Source organism: Protopterus annectens, chromosome 13.part0, assembly GCF_019279795.1.
Source record: "Protopterus annectens isolate FY-2018-M chromosome 13.part0, PAN1.0, whole genome shotgun sequence".
In the NCBI taxonomy this organism is placed as follows: Eukaryota; Metazoa; Chordata; order Ceratodontiformes; family Protopteridae; genus Protopterus; species Protopterus annectens.
In genome coordinates this window covers 201323061-201340312 of record NC_056747.1, presented here as the reverse complement: position 1 = coordinate 201340312, position 17252 = coordinate 201323061, and the positions used below count along the sequence as shown (strand labels likewise).

General features: G+C 42.3%; 1 protein-coding gene across 1 annotated transcript in view; it reads right to left on the bottom strand.

Annotated features, from left to right (window-relative positions):
- Positions 1-17252, bottom strand: part of AMH (anti-Mullerian hormone) — a 279033-nt gene that overhangs the window by 171583 nt on the left and 90198 nt on the right. The window contains exon 4 of the mRNA XM_044090769.1: positions 106-274. Coding sequence (XP_043946704.1) covers positions 106-274 — 169 coding nt within the window. The remainder of the gene's footprint in view (positions 1-105; positions 275-17252) is intronic.

Below are 17252 nucleotides of genomic sequence, written 5' to 3'. Positions count from 1 at the left end.
GCAAATAATACTTCTCAGGGACTGGATAGTAGAACACGTGATGCACTCTGGATAAACAAGGGTGATAGCATAAAATCAGTACAGAAACTGAAATTATATACGTACCTGGTATTTTTATGGAACAAAGTTGGGGAGCCATTGGTGGTTGTCTGCAGGGGCTGTTTCATACTCTCTCTTTTAGTAAGCAAAAATATGACTGGGGTCATTCTTGTATAACATCTCTCATCCCTTCCAAAGAGAAGTTGTTTGGCACTGGTTTCTGAGAAAAATGAACCTAATGGGGAATACGTTTTCCATGAAGCATTGCAAAGGCACAGTGACAGATCTACATTTACAGTTAACATTTTGCATTAACTTGTGCTGTTGTACTGCTGTACTATAACATTTAGTACTTACAAACTTGACTTGGTAAAGGCCAGTTTGATAACCATGGTCCATCTAAATATTTTAGAGAGTTTACACACATAATTAGATGAATATTCAATACATATGGATATCGTGCAGAAAACAGCAATCACTCTGTAATGTTTTTCCATGTTTGCAAGGTCCATTGATGAGTGTGTGTGTGTAAAACTGAAATCTCAATGTGTATATCCTGCTTGTGAAATATAATAACTGCACTTAAATATCTCAAAGCAAAAATAGCATGTAGAGGTCAAACCACTAGTGCGTGAACATAGCATCTATGTATGCCACCATGATTCAAGGCTACCAGTAGAGTCAGCTGTGAAAGATGGTCATCACTGCATGCCACACCTCATGACAAAACATTAACAGATTACTAGTAAGAATGATGAGTCATGGCTACCTAGTCATTCATCTCTACTTCCTCATCTAATATCCAGAAACCTAAAGGACTGGCACCAGCCTCTAGTCTCCAAGAAGCTACAGAACCTTCTCAACAAAAAGAGGAGGAGGTAAGAAGTAATAGAGGCACCAGAAAAAGCACTGGTATTGGAATCCAGAAAATCTGAAGATGTGTGACATCTAACAGGGGTGATGAAAAGGAAGTTCAAAAGTACCATTCATTCATAATTAAAACAAACACTTGATTTAGGAACAGTGTAGCAGACTTGGAAATGTAAAGAATTAGAATCGGCAACAACATAAAGAGAGGAATTTATTTTTGTTTTCTTAAAATTATTTGTTGTATATTAGCTTTATGAATGTGATCCATTTTAGACTTTCAGACATGATCTGCGATGGTTGTAACATTAAATATGGGAAATTTGTGCATACCGATCAGATAGGCTTTTCATGGGGTCAGAAACAACATACCTTAGAAGACGATACAAAACATAATAAGACATAATGAAGTTTTTTTCTGAAATTAGGTGTAATGAAGGGACACTGGTGAATCTACTGGAAACAGCAGCATTATTTACACAAGTGCTGCATCCAGAACCCCTCATAGTGATGAAATAAAGGACAGAAACTAATTTAAAGTATCCTTCAGATTACAGAGAAAAGGGCAGTACTGTTGATATAGGACTTTAACTTGCCATGTTAGCTGGAGCCACATCTAAGAATGACATCATTCATGATGCAATACAAGGAAAGGTATCGGCTATTACCAGAACATGCTTGAGAAAAAGGATTTTCAGCTTGGTAACCTCAAAAGGGGAGGAAGAAAGTCATGTCCTCTTCTTTCCACAAGTCAAAATAATACAACTTGATAATATTACTGCAGGCAGCCATTTTGGATCAAATGATTCACAAATAGTGTAATAGATGATCGGCTTAACTACAGAGGTGAACCAGTGAAAAATGAGTGCTCTGGACTCATGGAGTGGGGCAGATTTTGTGCTTTGGGAATGCTTTTGGAAGCAGGTATACACACACACTGCAGAAGAGCAAAAAGACACATAACTGTCATAGAAGCAAGAAGCCTTTGTGTGAAACAATTAGGCAAATGAAGAAGGAGGTGGGGGCTGTGGTTCTCAAATAAGTTGACATTGAAGGTTAGGGAAACACAGTATCTAAGAAATATAGTTAAACAGTGTTGGAAGACTGCAGACAGGACCATTTAAAGCACCTGAAAGTATTTAGTCAAAAAGGGAGATAATCTAAAGACACATTAGAAATCAATGAATGGCAGATGAAAGGATAATAAGGCTTAATAAACTGGAAGGGAGAAAAAAAAAATAACAAAAAACAAAGACTAGTAAATGAATAGGCTTCCTATGGAAATGCTGGCACTTGAAATGCTGAGTGCCAACAAGCCGAAAAAAAAAAACTGAAAACACAGGATAAAAGTGAATCTCAAAAATCACACTTCTGCTTTAAAATCACTCTTTTTTCAGGGAGGTAAGCCCCCCTGCATCACCCCACCACAGCCCAGAACTTATATATACCAACTCCGAGACTGACATACCTTGGAGAAATGGGAATATTCCGAGAAATGGCATCTAGGACTTGTATATGCAAGTCCAGTCTTTCAGCCATTTGGTCTCCACGTTTTGGGATTTTCTCTAGAGGGCTCCATCATTTTAAATGGTTATCAAACTGATAATTTTGCACAGCATTCCCAGTGGAAGAAAGGGAGGAGTTATTTCATCCAGTCAATGGAAGCATCGAGGATAAGTGGTTTGATCTCGATCCTTTCACGGAAGAATAGGTAATGAAGGGACTGCAAAACCTAAACTTGAATAAGACAGCTGGGCTTCATGACATATATTTACAGAAAAGTGGGAGCTCACCTGACACTATTATTATTGCGAACAAGTTTATTCAGTAAAATAATGGAATGAGAATTAGGTTATTGAAAATGGGAAGAGGGTGTGTGGATTTCTTACCCAGAAGAGAGAGAGCAGGAATTAGACTAAACATTACTTATCTAATATTATGACTCCAGTTGTAGGAAAGTCAAGAAATCAATTCTGAAGGCAATAATTTAAAATATTTGAAAGCCACTAGGATTCTGGATATAAGGCAGCATGGATAAATATAATATGAGAAAAGTCTAACAGGGTTTTTAAAAGCAACAAACCAAAAAGTTATTTAGTACAATTAAAACATTTATTTTGACAATTAACAGTGGTACTCCAGCATTTTGCTTTCTCAGATGTTTACCTTCCTGACATTGTGACATGGTGGAAGGGATTGCATGCCTCTGTAATCCATACAGCTATGTTGTCTACAATGTTGTACTCCTGTTAGGCTCACATTTAGCAAACTATTCTAAGAGATGGTGCAAACAAGGTTTCAAAAATGTGATCCTCATGATTGTTGTTTTGAAGAATAAGAGACACTTGATTAGGAAAGAGATACCAGCATCCACTACTGGAGTCTGCCCTAGGAATGCTGTTCACTGGTGGGTGGCTGCAGGGCTCACATAGCTCAGTCAGGCTCGTCCCAAAAATAGTATATGGAGCTCTACAACCAAGGGGTTTAAGGTAAGGATTAGGATAAGGTGCCTTGTGGTTCAATTGGCAAACAGGAACAGGATAGGTTAGGACAGACTACGCTATGGCAATGGAAAGTAGCTGTTGGGATGTAGAATGTGATCTCTCTCCTGGGGAAGGAGCCAGAGCTTGTATGGAAGGTTGAAAAGTATCAGAAAGGAATAGCTGGTCTTACTTCTTCATACAGCATTGTTTCTGGAATAAGACTAACGTAGTCCCTCCTATTCAGTAGCTGCTCCTTGGGAAACTCTGTGGGTAGGTGTGAGGGGAAACTGAGTGCCACACACACTTGATGTTTGAGCTAAGTAGATGAGAATGTCATCTCAATGTGACTGCGAGATGCAGAAAGGGAAATGCTTTCTATTGTTAGACATATGTTTCTAATGGCTATATACAGTATTTAGCCTTTTTAGAGACAATGGGTATGATGTTCATAGGTACTTACCAGACTATTAATCCTCAAAGATCTTTAGAAGTCTTGCTACACATTCCCATGAAGTTTTTAGCCCTAATGTTTTAAGTACAAATAAAATAGAGACTGTCAGAATATTTACATGTTGCCCCTATCCATGAGAGACAAGAGTGCTAATGCATGTATGAATGTATTATTACACATGCATTTGCCAGGTTACATTTGACTACTGTAAGAGAAGTATTTGCTCTATGTGGAGAGAAAGACAATTCCAAAGAAGTGGCATTCTCTGTGATACATATCTATACTTCTGACATGTTCTGTTTATGTCACAAAGAGATTTAAATCTCTTGAGTGGGTGTTTATACCCCACATTGAACTTGCGAATGTGCAGTAGGCCTGACAAGGATAGGGTCTGTTGAGGCTCTGCACATGAGGTGCTTGATAGGTTGCACCTACTAATCCTAATGTTTTACAGGGAGACTCCATCCTCATGTGGAGAATGAGAGAGATGGGGGGGGGGGGGGTTAATTAGGAGGCATGGCTTACCTGAACTGAACCTGAGTAGTGAACTGTTGTTGGATTGCTGCGCGTTCACGAACTGTCCAGTAGAACACTATGCTGGAACCCATTGCTGCTTGTGAGTACATGGCACCAGAAGGTCTTGGGCTACAGGTTCATGATTGACAAAGCAGTCTGCCATCAGACTTAAGGCTATATATTTTTAACACTCAAGTCAAGAAAAGTACTGAACTTCCAACTAATTATCACGTGGCAGCTAATTCTGGTGACATGGAGGGATAAAGACCTGACTATGATATATGTGGCCCACTTAACAGAAAATTAATATTCATCCCAAGAGCCACATACAATTCTTAGGACCTAGCCTGTCCTAATCCACCCTGTTCTTATTTGCCAATTGACCATAGTGGCTCAGGCACCTGATATAAGGAGGAATGAAGGAGCAATCCCTTCTCATATCTCTCGGGGAAAGTGAAGGAGGGAGTATTCTCAAGGGCACACATGCAGAGCATCATTATTGGTGGACCCTGTGAAGCTGCCTGTGGGGATTATCCTGCTGGTGTACATTCCTTGTGGAGACAAGGGACAACCCAACATTAATGTCCATTGCAGAAATGCGAATTTAGTAAACAGGGAAAAGGGGGGGGTTATACTAGGGTAGGCTGCTCCTCTGGGTTTGAAAATTCATCTGCTGCCTATCACCCAACTCATGTCTGGAGGGAGGCACACTGATTAGTATCTTGGGCAGCAATGAATAGGTAGTAAGCCTCTTGCCTAGCAGTGAGATGTCTGGCTCCTGTTCCTGACAGAACAAATGAGCAAACTGGTTGAAGGTAAGCGAGCCATTAGGCAGGCCCAGAGGAGAGTAAAAAAAAAAATCCAAACGAGCAAACTGGGTGAAGGTAAGGGAGCCATTAGACAGGTCCAGAGGATAGTAAAAAAAATAAAAAAAAAGATTATCACTTGTTGGTAAGTGGTTTACAGCTATGGGGCAGCAATTGGACAGACTCTGGGAAAACCATGCAGGGACAGCATCAGGGGAATGTCTATCGGATGCTCTTATTTGGGATGAGTTCTTTCACACCACAGGAGAGTTTCAGCATGTTTTGTTTTTATTTAATTTTATTTTACATTTGTTTACCAGGGTAGTACACAACTGACCATTTGCAGGTATTACCCCGGTTTGTAGAGGCATGTAGAGTATAAAAGAGCACTGTTCAAGACCTCAGTAGATGGAAGTGGTCACAGAGGTGACCGTTGCATGTTACAAGAGTAATGCTGACAGATGCAACAAGAGAATCTCTCAAACTAAACAAAGTGGCTATCCTTGTAATACTAATGGTGGATGTAATGGTGTGTCCAGATGTAACTGAGAGGCAACAACAGACTAAGAATGTATCAGACATGAAACCTGCCAAAGTGAAGATCCAGTTATAGGAGTTTGACAATGACAAGCTCATCTAGAATGTTTTTTAAATGGCTTCCAAAAAGTTATGGTAAACCATCTACTCACTTAGGGGGCTAGACAGGGCAGGACATTACTCAGGCTTTTCTCAGCAAGGACAGAGAAGTGCCAAACTTTACTGGGGTCATTTGTGACATTGTTGAGACAAGAGTTATATCTTTTACACAGTAATAGATTCATTTATTTCATATGAATGTCACAAAAGTAATACATCAACTGCACATTAAAATTTTTTAGAATACTAAACACCCTTAACAAAGGAAAGACAAAACTGAAATTTGTAACTCATATGTTGTTCAAGGATTTGTTAGACTGTGAAATATTGTGTAGTTGGCTTTTTTTTTCATAATCTTAATTGACCAATTTCAGCTTAATGCTTATCATAAAATAACAGTGTATCGAATAAATACAAGTGTAAAGAACTATTTTTCTACAATAGGAGGAATAGATAACTAAATACACAGAATTATTAGAAAATGCAACAACTAAATAATATTACAAAAGCTAATAAACTTGTATAATAGCAACAATCCATGGCTGGGTGTGTGTAATACTTGCTTTACCCACAGTTGGCATTGTTTGGTCACTCGGGCTTCATACTCATGACCAAACCAAGCCAACCGTGAATAAAATGAGAAGTTATGTACCTACCATAACGTTCCATGTTAGTTGTCTTCTCTCGCCTTCTTTCTTGCTGGATGGGTTCGGAGCCAATCCTCGGCTCCGACTCGGCCACTTACTAAAGCTCGAGAGCTTATTTTACCGGCTCGAGGCAACCCTATATCCCATGATGCTAGGCGATAACTCCCCAGATCTTGTTTGGAAGCTGAAAAACCTAGCATAGGCCAATAAAACAAAATCCTCCAACTGTAAGGAGGAGGAAGTGGGATAAAAACCTCCAAAGATAATTATTTACACTATATATATATCCTAGGACACCTAGATAGTGAACAAAGGAATAAAAGGACCCTTCAAAGAAGGGAAGATCTTCTCTGTCTGTCCAGGCTAGAGGGATGGTGGGTGGGATGCAAGAAAGAAGGTGAGAGAAGACAACTAACATGGAACGTTATGGTAGGTACATAACTTCTCAATGTTAAGTTGTCAATCTCGCCTTCATTCTTGCTGGATGGGACCGCGTCCCTAGCACCTTCATCCTGGGTGGCTTATTGGAACAGACTCTTAAGAATGGTGGAACCAAATGTTGCTCTGTCCCTGGAGGCCATGTCCAATTTGTAATGCGAAACAAAGGTATGAGGAGAGGCCCATGTGGCTGCTGCACAGATAGTGTCTATTGGTAGTCTAGCTTGAAAAGCTGTAGATGTAGCTAGTGCTCTAGTTGAATGGGCTTTTGGCTTAGAAGATAATTCCCTGCCTCTGAGTTAATAAATAGATGTAATCACAGAAGACAGCCATGTAGATAGGGTTATCTTGGAAACAGGAAGGCCTTTCTTATTTTCTGCATACGATAAAAACAGTTGATCAGATTTCCTTATTTGTTTGGTTCTATCCAGATAGTATCGGAGCTGGTGGTGAACATCTAGATAATGTAGCTTTTGCTCCGCTCTATTAGTATAGTTTGGGAAAAAAACTGGGATATCAATTGATTGATTCAAATTTGTCTGCGAAGCCACCTTGGGTAAGAAGGATGGATTAGTCCTTAGAGAAACTCTGTCTTTATGGAAGATTAAGTAGGGAGGACGAATGCAGAGGGCGTGAAGCTCTGATACTCTCCTAGCAGAAGTAATGGCGACTAGGAAAAGTGTCTCCCATGAAAGAAATTTCAATGAACAGGAGACCGCAGGTTCAAAGGGGGGGAGAATTAAGGATGTTAAGACTAAATTAAGATCCCACTGAGGTGGAGGATCTTTGATCAGAGGCCTAAGTAAATATACACCTTTAAGGAAGGCTTTGCAAAGCTTATTGGACATGATATTGTGGTCCGATAAGCCTGTATGAAAATTCGATATGGCTGCCAACTGAACCTTTACTGTAGAGGCAGAAGACCCTGAATGAAAATTTTCGGCTAGGAAGTCTAAGACCGAATGAATCGGAGCAGTATAGGGGTCTATATTCCTTGCCTTTGCCCAGAAGGAGAAACGTTTCCATTTACTAGTGTAAATCTTTCTGGTGGAAGATTTAAGGGAAGCTACTATGATATCCCGGATGGGATTAGAAACCATAGGAAGCCTGGCAAAGGACGGAAGTGGAGCAACCAAGCAGTGAGGTTGAGAGAATGTAGGGATTGGTGCAGCTGCCCCGACTGATGGGTCAACAGATCTGGAGCTGGGTCCAGATGCCAAGGCTGTACCAAAAGATAATGATGTAGGAATGAAAACCATATCTGTCGAGGCCAATAAGGGGCAATGAGAATCAACTTGGCTCTCAAGGCGGTTGCTTTCTGAATTACTTGTGGAATTAGAGGAAAGGGTGGAAAGGCATAGAGAAGTCCCCGAGGCCAATCTTGGACTAGAGCGTCTCTGAGGGGATGGCCTGGAAGGGGGAAGAGGGTGAAGAAGTCGGGGCATTTGCTGTTTTGGGATGTAGCAAAAAGATCGCAGCAAGGAAGACCCCACTTCTGAAAAATCTCTTCCGCTACCGATTGTTTGAGAGACCACTCGTGTGGCATGAGTATGGTTCTGCTCAACCTGTCCGCTATGAAGTTGGACTTCCCGGGGATATGCATTGCTATCAGAAACCGCTGAGAGGAGATCGCCCATTGCCAAAGTCTGAGTGCCTCTCGACACAGGGGATAGGACTTGGTTCCGCCTTGCTTGTTGATGTACCACACTACGGACATATTGTCCGTTTGAATTGCAATAGTTCCTAGGGAAAGAGAGTCGTGGAGGGCTTGCAACGTTAAAAGCACTGCTCTCATCTCTAGGACATTTATGTGCAGGTGGCGCTCGAAAGGTTGTCAAGTGCCATGGACCATCCTGCCCTGAAAATGCCCCCCCCCCCTCCCAATCAGGGAGGCGTCCGATGTCACCGTGGCGACCGGGGGAGGAGGAACAAAAGGTCTGCCCTGATGGACTTGAGGGGACAATATCCACCAGGACAGATGACATTTGCAAGTTTGAGTTATCATGATCTTGTGGTGCATGGGGAGTTGCTGAAAAGACCATTGGGCGAACAGCATCCACTGTAGAAGCCGCATGTGAAAACGTGCAAGGGGAAGAAGTGTTATGGCGGTCGCCATAAGACCCAATACTTTCACGACATACCTGGCCTGAATTTTGTCACTCTGAAGAAGAACCTGGACATGGTTTTGAATATCTAAGACTCTTTGGTCTGTTAACTTTGCTGAAAGTTGTACGGTGTTCAAGTTGGCGCCTATAAAGGTAATAGACTGACAAAGGCGACAAGGCAGACTTTTCGAAATTTATAGAGATTCCTAGCCCTCTGCATATGTGAATGGTGTAAGCTCTGGCTTGGAGAAGTTGATGCCTGTAGGTGGCAGTGAGGAGCCAGTCGTCTAGATATGGAAACACCTGGAATCCTTGCCGTCTCAGGTGAGCCGTAACTGCTGCCATACATTTGGTGAACACTCTGGGGGCTGTAGTGAGACCAAAGGGCAGGGCTCTGAATTAGTAGTGACTGGCCCCCAGCCGAAAGCGGAGAAACCTTCTGGAGCGCCTGTGAATTTTGATGTGATAGTACACGTCCTGAAGGTCCATGGAGCACATCCAATTGTCCTTGCCCAGAAAGGGTAGAATGGACTGTAGCGTGACCATCCGGAATCTTGTTCTCTTTACAAACTTGTTCAGTTTGCTGAGATCTAATATTGGTCTCCAGTCCCCTGTCTTTTTCGGTACTAAAAAGAACCTTGAGTAGATTCCGGATCCTAGTTGGTCTGCTGGGACTGGCTGGATGGCTCTTTTTGCTAGCAGTTTTGATATTTCTGATACTGCTAGTTCCCTTAGACCGGGTGGAATGTCTGGAAGGGTTCCCTTTTGTTGAATTGGGGTTTGGATAAAGGGAATTTTGAAACCCTCGGATATGATCGACTGTACCCATTTGTCTTGAGTAAGGGAAAGCCAGGCTATTGGGTACAATGACAATCTTCCCCCGACTGCCTCCAAAGGTGGACAATCGGGCAACATCTCAGGGATGCTGGAAGGGTTTGTCAGAGAGAGGCTCCCTGCTACCCTGGTTTTGCGGACCCCTTCTGCCCCTAGGGCGGCGTCTGTTGTTGTTACCCCCTCTGCCTCTGGAGGTAAACTGACCTCTTGCGTCAGATGTGACTCCTTGAGATTTGCGGAACCACATTTTCCCACCCTTCTGACCCTTAGGGTATGGTCTTGAAGGGGTGGAGAAACGGACTCCTACGGCAGAAAGAGTCTTGCCATCTTGCTCGCATCTGGTCAAGGTGTCTTTCACTTGAGGTCCGAACCATCAAAAGGGGAATTTGTGAAGGATGCCTTGAAAGGGTCCGCGAAATTACACAGCCGCATCCAGGCGTGACACCTTAAGGCCACTCCTGTGCCTGCGGCCCTACTCGCTCCATCGGCTGCATATGAAATCAGACGCATGGAGGAGTTAACAATCGAGTTCAGGGTTCCAAGCTGTGAGTTTATCTTATCCTGGGACCCAGCAGCTGATGGATCCTGTAAGACTTCTCCCAACTCTTTGAGAATATCTCTCTGAAGGCGGGTGAAGTGACACAGGTAATTCAGCGACCGCATGGTAAAGGTCGCTGAAGAAAACATCCACTTACCGTACCTATCCATGGTCCTAGAATCCTTATTAGTAGGATGGACAGGTACTGAAGGATCAGCTAGTTCCTTCTTGGTGGCTGCAGCCACCACCATGGCATCTGTCGGTACACCTTTTGTCAGGAATTGCTTGTCAGCTGGTGCTGTAATGAATTTAGATGGCCTCCGAGGGATGGGTTCCACCGAATCCGGGGCCGACCATGCCTTCCGAGCCACTACTTCCATAAGGGGGTCAAAAGGTGGAGACACCCAGGAGGTGGAGGGTTGAGAACCGAATGCCTCCAGGTACACCGACTCGTCCTCGGAAGGATTAAGGGAAGACCAGTTCCCCCTCTGCTTCAGGATTTTCAGGATGTCTGAGAAAGAGACATCCTCAGAAGGGGACTTTGGGGATCCCTCCGACTCATCCAAGTCAGTGTCAGATGTAATAGACTCAGGGGAGTCCACATGCTTCCTCTTACATGTCCTCTTACGTGGAGGCTCCGCTGACAGGTCAGGAGAAGCCTCGGAAGAGGAAGAAATTCCCAGTGGGGAAACCTGAGGCATTGGATCTCTGGGTCCGGGAGCAAGAGAGTGAGAAAAGACATCAGCAGGCACTGTAGTGGGAGGAGCTGATGGAGCTGACCGTTGACTAAGCCCTGGGGCTAGTATGCTCCTCATCACCTCGAAGGCTCCCCTATCAGAAAGGCCAGAGGGCCCCCGCTCCAAAGAGGTAGGAACCCCAGGCCGCACCAACAGGGAAGGCTCTGAGGCCGATGTCGGGGCCGACGCTCGAGGGAGAATGGGGTTGGACAATGGTCCGATGCCACTCGCCCCCTCGGAGCCGACGAGAGAGATCAGGCGCCCGGATCCCTCCAATGAAGGTATCAAAGAGGAGATTGGAGCGGAAGACGAAGGAGCCGAAGGGGGAGGTATCAGCTCCGATGCCACAACGGTCACGGCTCCGAGGAGCTCCGGCTCTGAACTCTGAGGGAGAGTCGAAGGAGGAAAAATAGGTGTAGTCGAAATAGCCACCGTCTGATGAGACGGGCTAGAGATCATCTGGGCCAATTCCTGAGACTTTAACAGCCTACTTACCACTCTCTCAAGGTCATGATCTGAAAGTCTGGACGACCGAGAAGATCAGCTCAGATGGCTCCGCTCCGAGAGCAGGGGAGACCTCGGAGCCGAATGGATGGACTCCAATGAAGGGGATCTTGACCTCTTCTTAGATGTAGCCAACGGAGCCGAAGACACGTCGGCTCCAGCCGGAGCCGACAGCGCAAGCATGGGCTCAGAGGTGTCGGCACCGAGTGGTGCTGAGACCGGAACTTGTGACTCAAAGGGATCGGCTCCAGCCGGAGCCGATCTAGGCACATACAAGGAGCCAGCAGCCGAAGGCTTAGTACTTGGAGCCGACGGTTTTGCAGGTTTCGAGGGCCTCCCCGATGTAGACTTAGTCGGGGAGCCCTCGGGCTTTAACAAGCCCCTAAGTATCAGTTTATTCCTGCGCTCCTGCAGGACTCTTGGACTGAATGCATGACATACTGAACAAGAGTCCTGCAGGTGCAGGGGTCCCAGGCAGTAAACACAAGAAGTGTGACCGTCTGTCAGAGACATTTTCTGACAGCACGAGTCACACTTCTTAAAGCCTGAGACCTTAGCTTCTTTAGGTTCCTTCAACATAACAGTGTCGAGGGTTCACAAAAGTTACAGAAAACACACGCACACACACACTCTCGAAAAATTATAAATTAACAATAAAATGTTAATAGGGATACTGACACACCCAAACACTCCACAGGATCCCCAAGAAAAAAACAGGAAAGAGGCAGGCTTAAGGCCTAACCTAAAAGTGGAGGGGGAGGGATATAAGGGATAAAAAGGGGAAGGTATAAAAAGGTAATAAAGTTAAGGGTAGTTACTTAACTATTGAAAGAAATAACTAGGTAGAAAAAATTTACTCAAAAAGGGTGACTGAACACTCTATATCTAAGACTTACCAGGAGCCGGTAAAAAAACGCACCTCGCAAGCGAAAGCGGCAAATGAGATCTGGGGAGTTATTGCCTAGCATCATGGGATATAGGGTTGCCTCGAGCCGGTAAAATAAGCTCTCGAGCTTTAGTAAGTGGCCGAGTCGGAGCCGAGGATCGGCTCCGAACCCATCCAGCAAGAATGAAGGTGAGATTAACAACTTAACATCAAGCGTTACTCACACCCAGTCATGGGTTACTGCTGAAGTAAACCACCCCACTGTTCTTTTAGGCAAGAATAATAGAACTATGCTGCAGAGGATTTTTAGCAGGTAAATATAGTTCAGAAAGAACTGATAAAAACAGTAAATCTGTATACAAAAAAAAAAAGAGGGAAAGAAAAAATCAACAGTAAATGCATTGACACAACTAATACAGGGGTATCATAAAAAGAAGTACCTATACTTACAAAGTGATTTTCCTATCTTAAATCACTTTATCAAAGTAATGTTTAAAAGTGGTATGTGACTAAATATTTAACAGCAATATATGGGTTCACTGTAATGCTCGAAATGCTAAAATATCGAATTTTAGAATTTTGAGGCTGTAAAGTCGAACGGACGGAAACCGCGAACCTGAAAATGTCGAATGCAGAATATCAAACCTGCAGTAAGGAGAGCGCGTTAAGTAAGTGTACATTTTTGGGGGTTTTGGGGAGGGTTTGTGTGTGTTTGAGTGTGTTGGGATGTTTGAGGTGTGAATTAGAGTAGGTGTTGTGCAGTGTGAATGTGTTAGTGTTGGGAGTGCTGGTGTTTGTGTGTATGTGATGTGTGTTTGTGCGGGGGGGGGTGTGGAATATGCGGTGCTGGGTTGTGTGTGTTATGGAGTGTTGTGCAACCTCGGAGTTAGTATATACAAGTAGGGGGCCCCTGCATATACTAAGGGTAGGTGTGTGTGTGTGATTGGTTGTGTGCGTATGTGTTATGTTTGTTGTAGGGAAGTGTTGGGAGGTATGTACGTTCGTGTATGTATGTGTTTTGTAGTGTGTGATGTGTGTTTTTCGGGATTTTGTGGATTCGCAATTTTGGGTGTTGGGTTTGTGTACGTTCGGTGTTTAGGATATTTGACTTCTTAGTTTCGTGATACTGAAATTCGATATTTCAGTATTTTGAGATTATGAAGTGAATTCCAGTATACACACCCCCATCATTACACAGCCAAGCAATTAAGTTTGCAGGCCAACTTATCAGCGACTTCTGCCTTCTCTTTTTCTGATTTCGAAAACTCATCTGAAGAATATTACACTCCATCAGTAAAGTGTTCCCTTATGCTGAACACAGACACTAGTGTCTGATGTAATGCTTCTGTCTTTACTGGGTACTAAAATCCACAACCTTCATGTTCAAAGGCAGATGTTATAGCACTGTCAGAATTCCCTGTAATAAATAACACTGTCATTTCTTTGAACTCATATTTCCAAATTTTCCTAGGCAGAGAAAGAGAGGGATGAAGAGAATGGAGGATCCTGTTACGGACCACACGAGTCGCAATTTTCAGTGGTTACAAGACATATTTAGCTGCCTTAATGTCATTGTACGTGTTGTACTGTGCCTCAGTTTGCATATATTTCCTGTTGTCCTTGATTTTTTTTTTAAAGATCTTTGTTTAGTCATTTCTTTCTGTGTACAACTTTTTCTTGTGCTACCATATTTTCCCTTGTTTCTTACCCCACCCTTCCTTTTTGCCTCACGCATTCCTTTTGGATAATACTGTGAAGATATCGTGTTCAACTATTTTGGCGGAAGAGTGAGTCCTTGAGTTTGTTCTTGCCCCATAAAAAATACATATTCCATAAGAGTTCTGGTTCCCCTGCGTATTGAAGTATGTAAAAAAAAAAAAAAAAAAAAAAGGGCAGAAAGGAGTTCTTTGCAATTAGCATTACTTCTAGAAAAATATACTACTACTGATTGGGTATATTTTAAGTTAAATGGCGATCCCTTTTAGTATTAAGATTTATATCCCAGAGTCCATTGGTTTTCTAGTTGTTAAGTTGTGACCCTCTCTACAAGGAGCGGACAGTTCAGCGGTTTCCTCACATTCTGCTAAACCTTTAGACAGTTTTGAGTCTTGGTGTTGTCTATACATAGTGCATGCCTTTTGGCATTTAAAGTACAGCATTCCCATTTTTCTAAGAAGCTAGAGTAAATCATGTTTGCAGCCTGATAGCTCTTTTAGTAAGCTGCACTTTGAGCACATTCAGTTTGTTAGTCTGGTCATTTAAACAACTTAGAAAGGGTCACATATAAAAAAAATTGCCACAGCAAGCTTGTACAAGATTCATATGTCTGAACCTCTCAGATATACAGTAAATCAAAAGTTTTGTTTCCTGAGAACAAGTTATAGGAAAACACTGCATTCAGCATAAAGTAAAAAATACATAGAGTGCAGAGAGTCCTGAAGTTGTTGAAGCCTGCAATCACACCATATCATATCAGGGTAGTATTAAAGTGTACAAACTTATACCAAAAATATATATTTTGTTGTTGTCATATTTTTTTACCTCTGCTTAAGCACAAGTGCCCTCAGACTCAAAAACTTATTCCCACAAAAAGGTTGTACTAGTAACATACACTCTGGACACACAAATTGAAATTGCAGTGCAAAATAAATATTTACTTGTAAATGTGGTTCTTGCACAGGTACAGAAATGACACGTAAGGACAAATCACAAATGTAGTACTTTTTTTTATTTTTGTCAAATGGCAGTCAACAGGAATATAATGCCAACAAAAGTATTGATTCAAAACATATTGAAAAAAGCAACACCATCAATTAAAAGAAAAAGTAAATCAAATAGAAATTAAAGAATTAGACACAATTAACAAATATGATAGTCTCATGCAAGCAATGTAGCCAACTGTTTTTTTTTTTTGTTGCCAGAAGTTATACCCCCTTACACACACACACACACACACACACACACACACACACACACACACACAGTTTTATTACATCCAGTAGTTTCTTGCAGGGAGTGGGTACAGCTTCTCCATTCAAAATACCTTAAGCTTCGTAGAAGTTATTCATGTCCCAACAAATGGTGGGTGGAGTGGCAGCTCATGGTCTTCATGCTGTGATTGGCTCAGAAGTTGGTATGATTATAGCTGGAGGACCTGCCCCTTTTTAGATGCTTCATCTTCCTATAAACCCCAGCATGACATTAAGGCATGGATTAGGGGCATTACTGTCCTCTGTCCAAGACATTGACATCTCAACAGTCCTGCCCACTCAGTTAGCCTGGCCTCTCATAAATATCTTCCTTGCCACTGAGCTACAAACAGTGGCCAGCCCTTCTGGCACATCATTCCACCCTTCCCTTCAAAGAGAAGTGAGCAGACAAATGTTCAATATTCTTTGCCTCCACCATGTCATCTCCAACAGATGTCCACAAAATACTAGTCAAAGTTGCGTCACCATGATGGTAGTCAGGGTTTTATCCCTTCACACAATCTGAGCTAGCTGTCAGTGCAACAAACTTAATGACAGCAAAGCTACATAAAACAGTGCAGAAGTAATAAAACATAAGTAAATGTGATATCTTTATAGGTAAACATGTATTACAGTTATTAAACCTGTGGATTGTTTTTATTACTTGAAGACTTCTTGCTTGTTTTTTGGATTCCTTGCCATGATGAAAGATGAATGATTTTATACAGCATTACTGACTCTTGTGCTTTTATACAGCATTACTGACTCTTGTGCTTTTATACAGCATTACTGACTCTTGTGCTTTTATACAGCATTACTGACTCTTGTGCTTTTGTACAGCATTACTGACTCTTGTGCTTTTATACAGCATTACTGACTCTTGTGCTTTTATACAGCATTACTGACTCTTGTGCTTTTGTACAGCATTACTGACTCTTGTGCTTTTATACAGCATTACTGACTCTTGTGCTTTTATACAGCATTACTGACTCGTGCTTTTGTACAGCATTACTGACTCTTGTGCTTTTGTACAGCATTACTGACTCTTGTGCTTTTATACAGCATTACTGACTCTTGTGCTTTTATACAGCATTACTGACTCTTGTGCTTTTATACAGCATTACTGACTCTTGTGCTTTTGTACAGCATTACTGACTCTTGTGCTTTTGTACAGCATTACTGACTCTTGTGCTTTTATACAGCATTACTGACTCGTGCTTTTATACAGCATTACTGACTCTTGTGCTTTTGTACAGCATTACTGACTCTTGTGCTTTCATACAGCATTACTGACTCTTGTGCTTTTATATAGCATTACTGACTCTTGTGCTTTTATACAGCATTACTGACTCGTGCTTTTATACAGCATTACTGACTCTTGTGCTTTTATACAGCATTACTGACTCTTGTGCTTTTGTACAGCATTACTGACTCTTGTGCTTTTGTACAGCATTACTGACTCTTGTGCTTTCATACAGCATTACTGACTCGTGCTTTTATACAGCATTACTGACTCTTGTGCTTTCATACAGCATTACTGACTCTTGTGCTTTTATACAGCATTACTGACTCTTGTGCTTTTATACAGCATTACTGACTCGTGCTTTTATACAGCATTACTGACTCTCGTGCTTTTATACAGCATTACTGACTCTTGTGCTTTCATACAGCATTACTGACTCTTGTGCTTTTATACAGCATTACTGACTCTTGTGCTTTTGTACAGCATTACTGACTCTTGTGCTTTTATACAGCATTACTGACTCTTGTGCTTTTATACAGCATTACTGACTCGT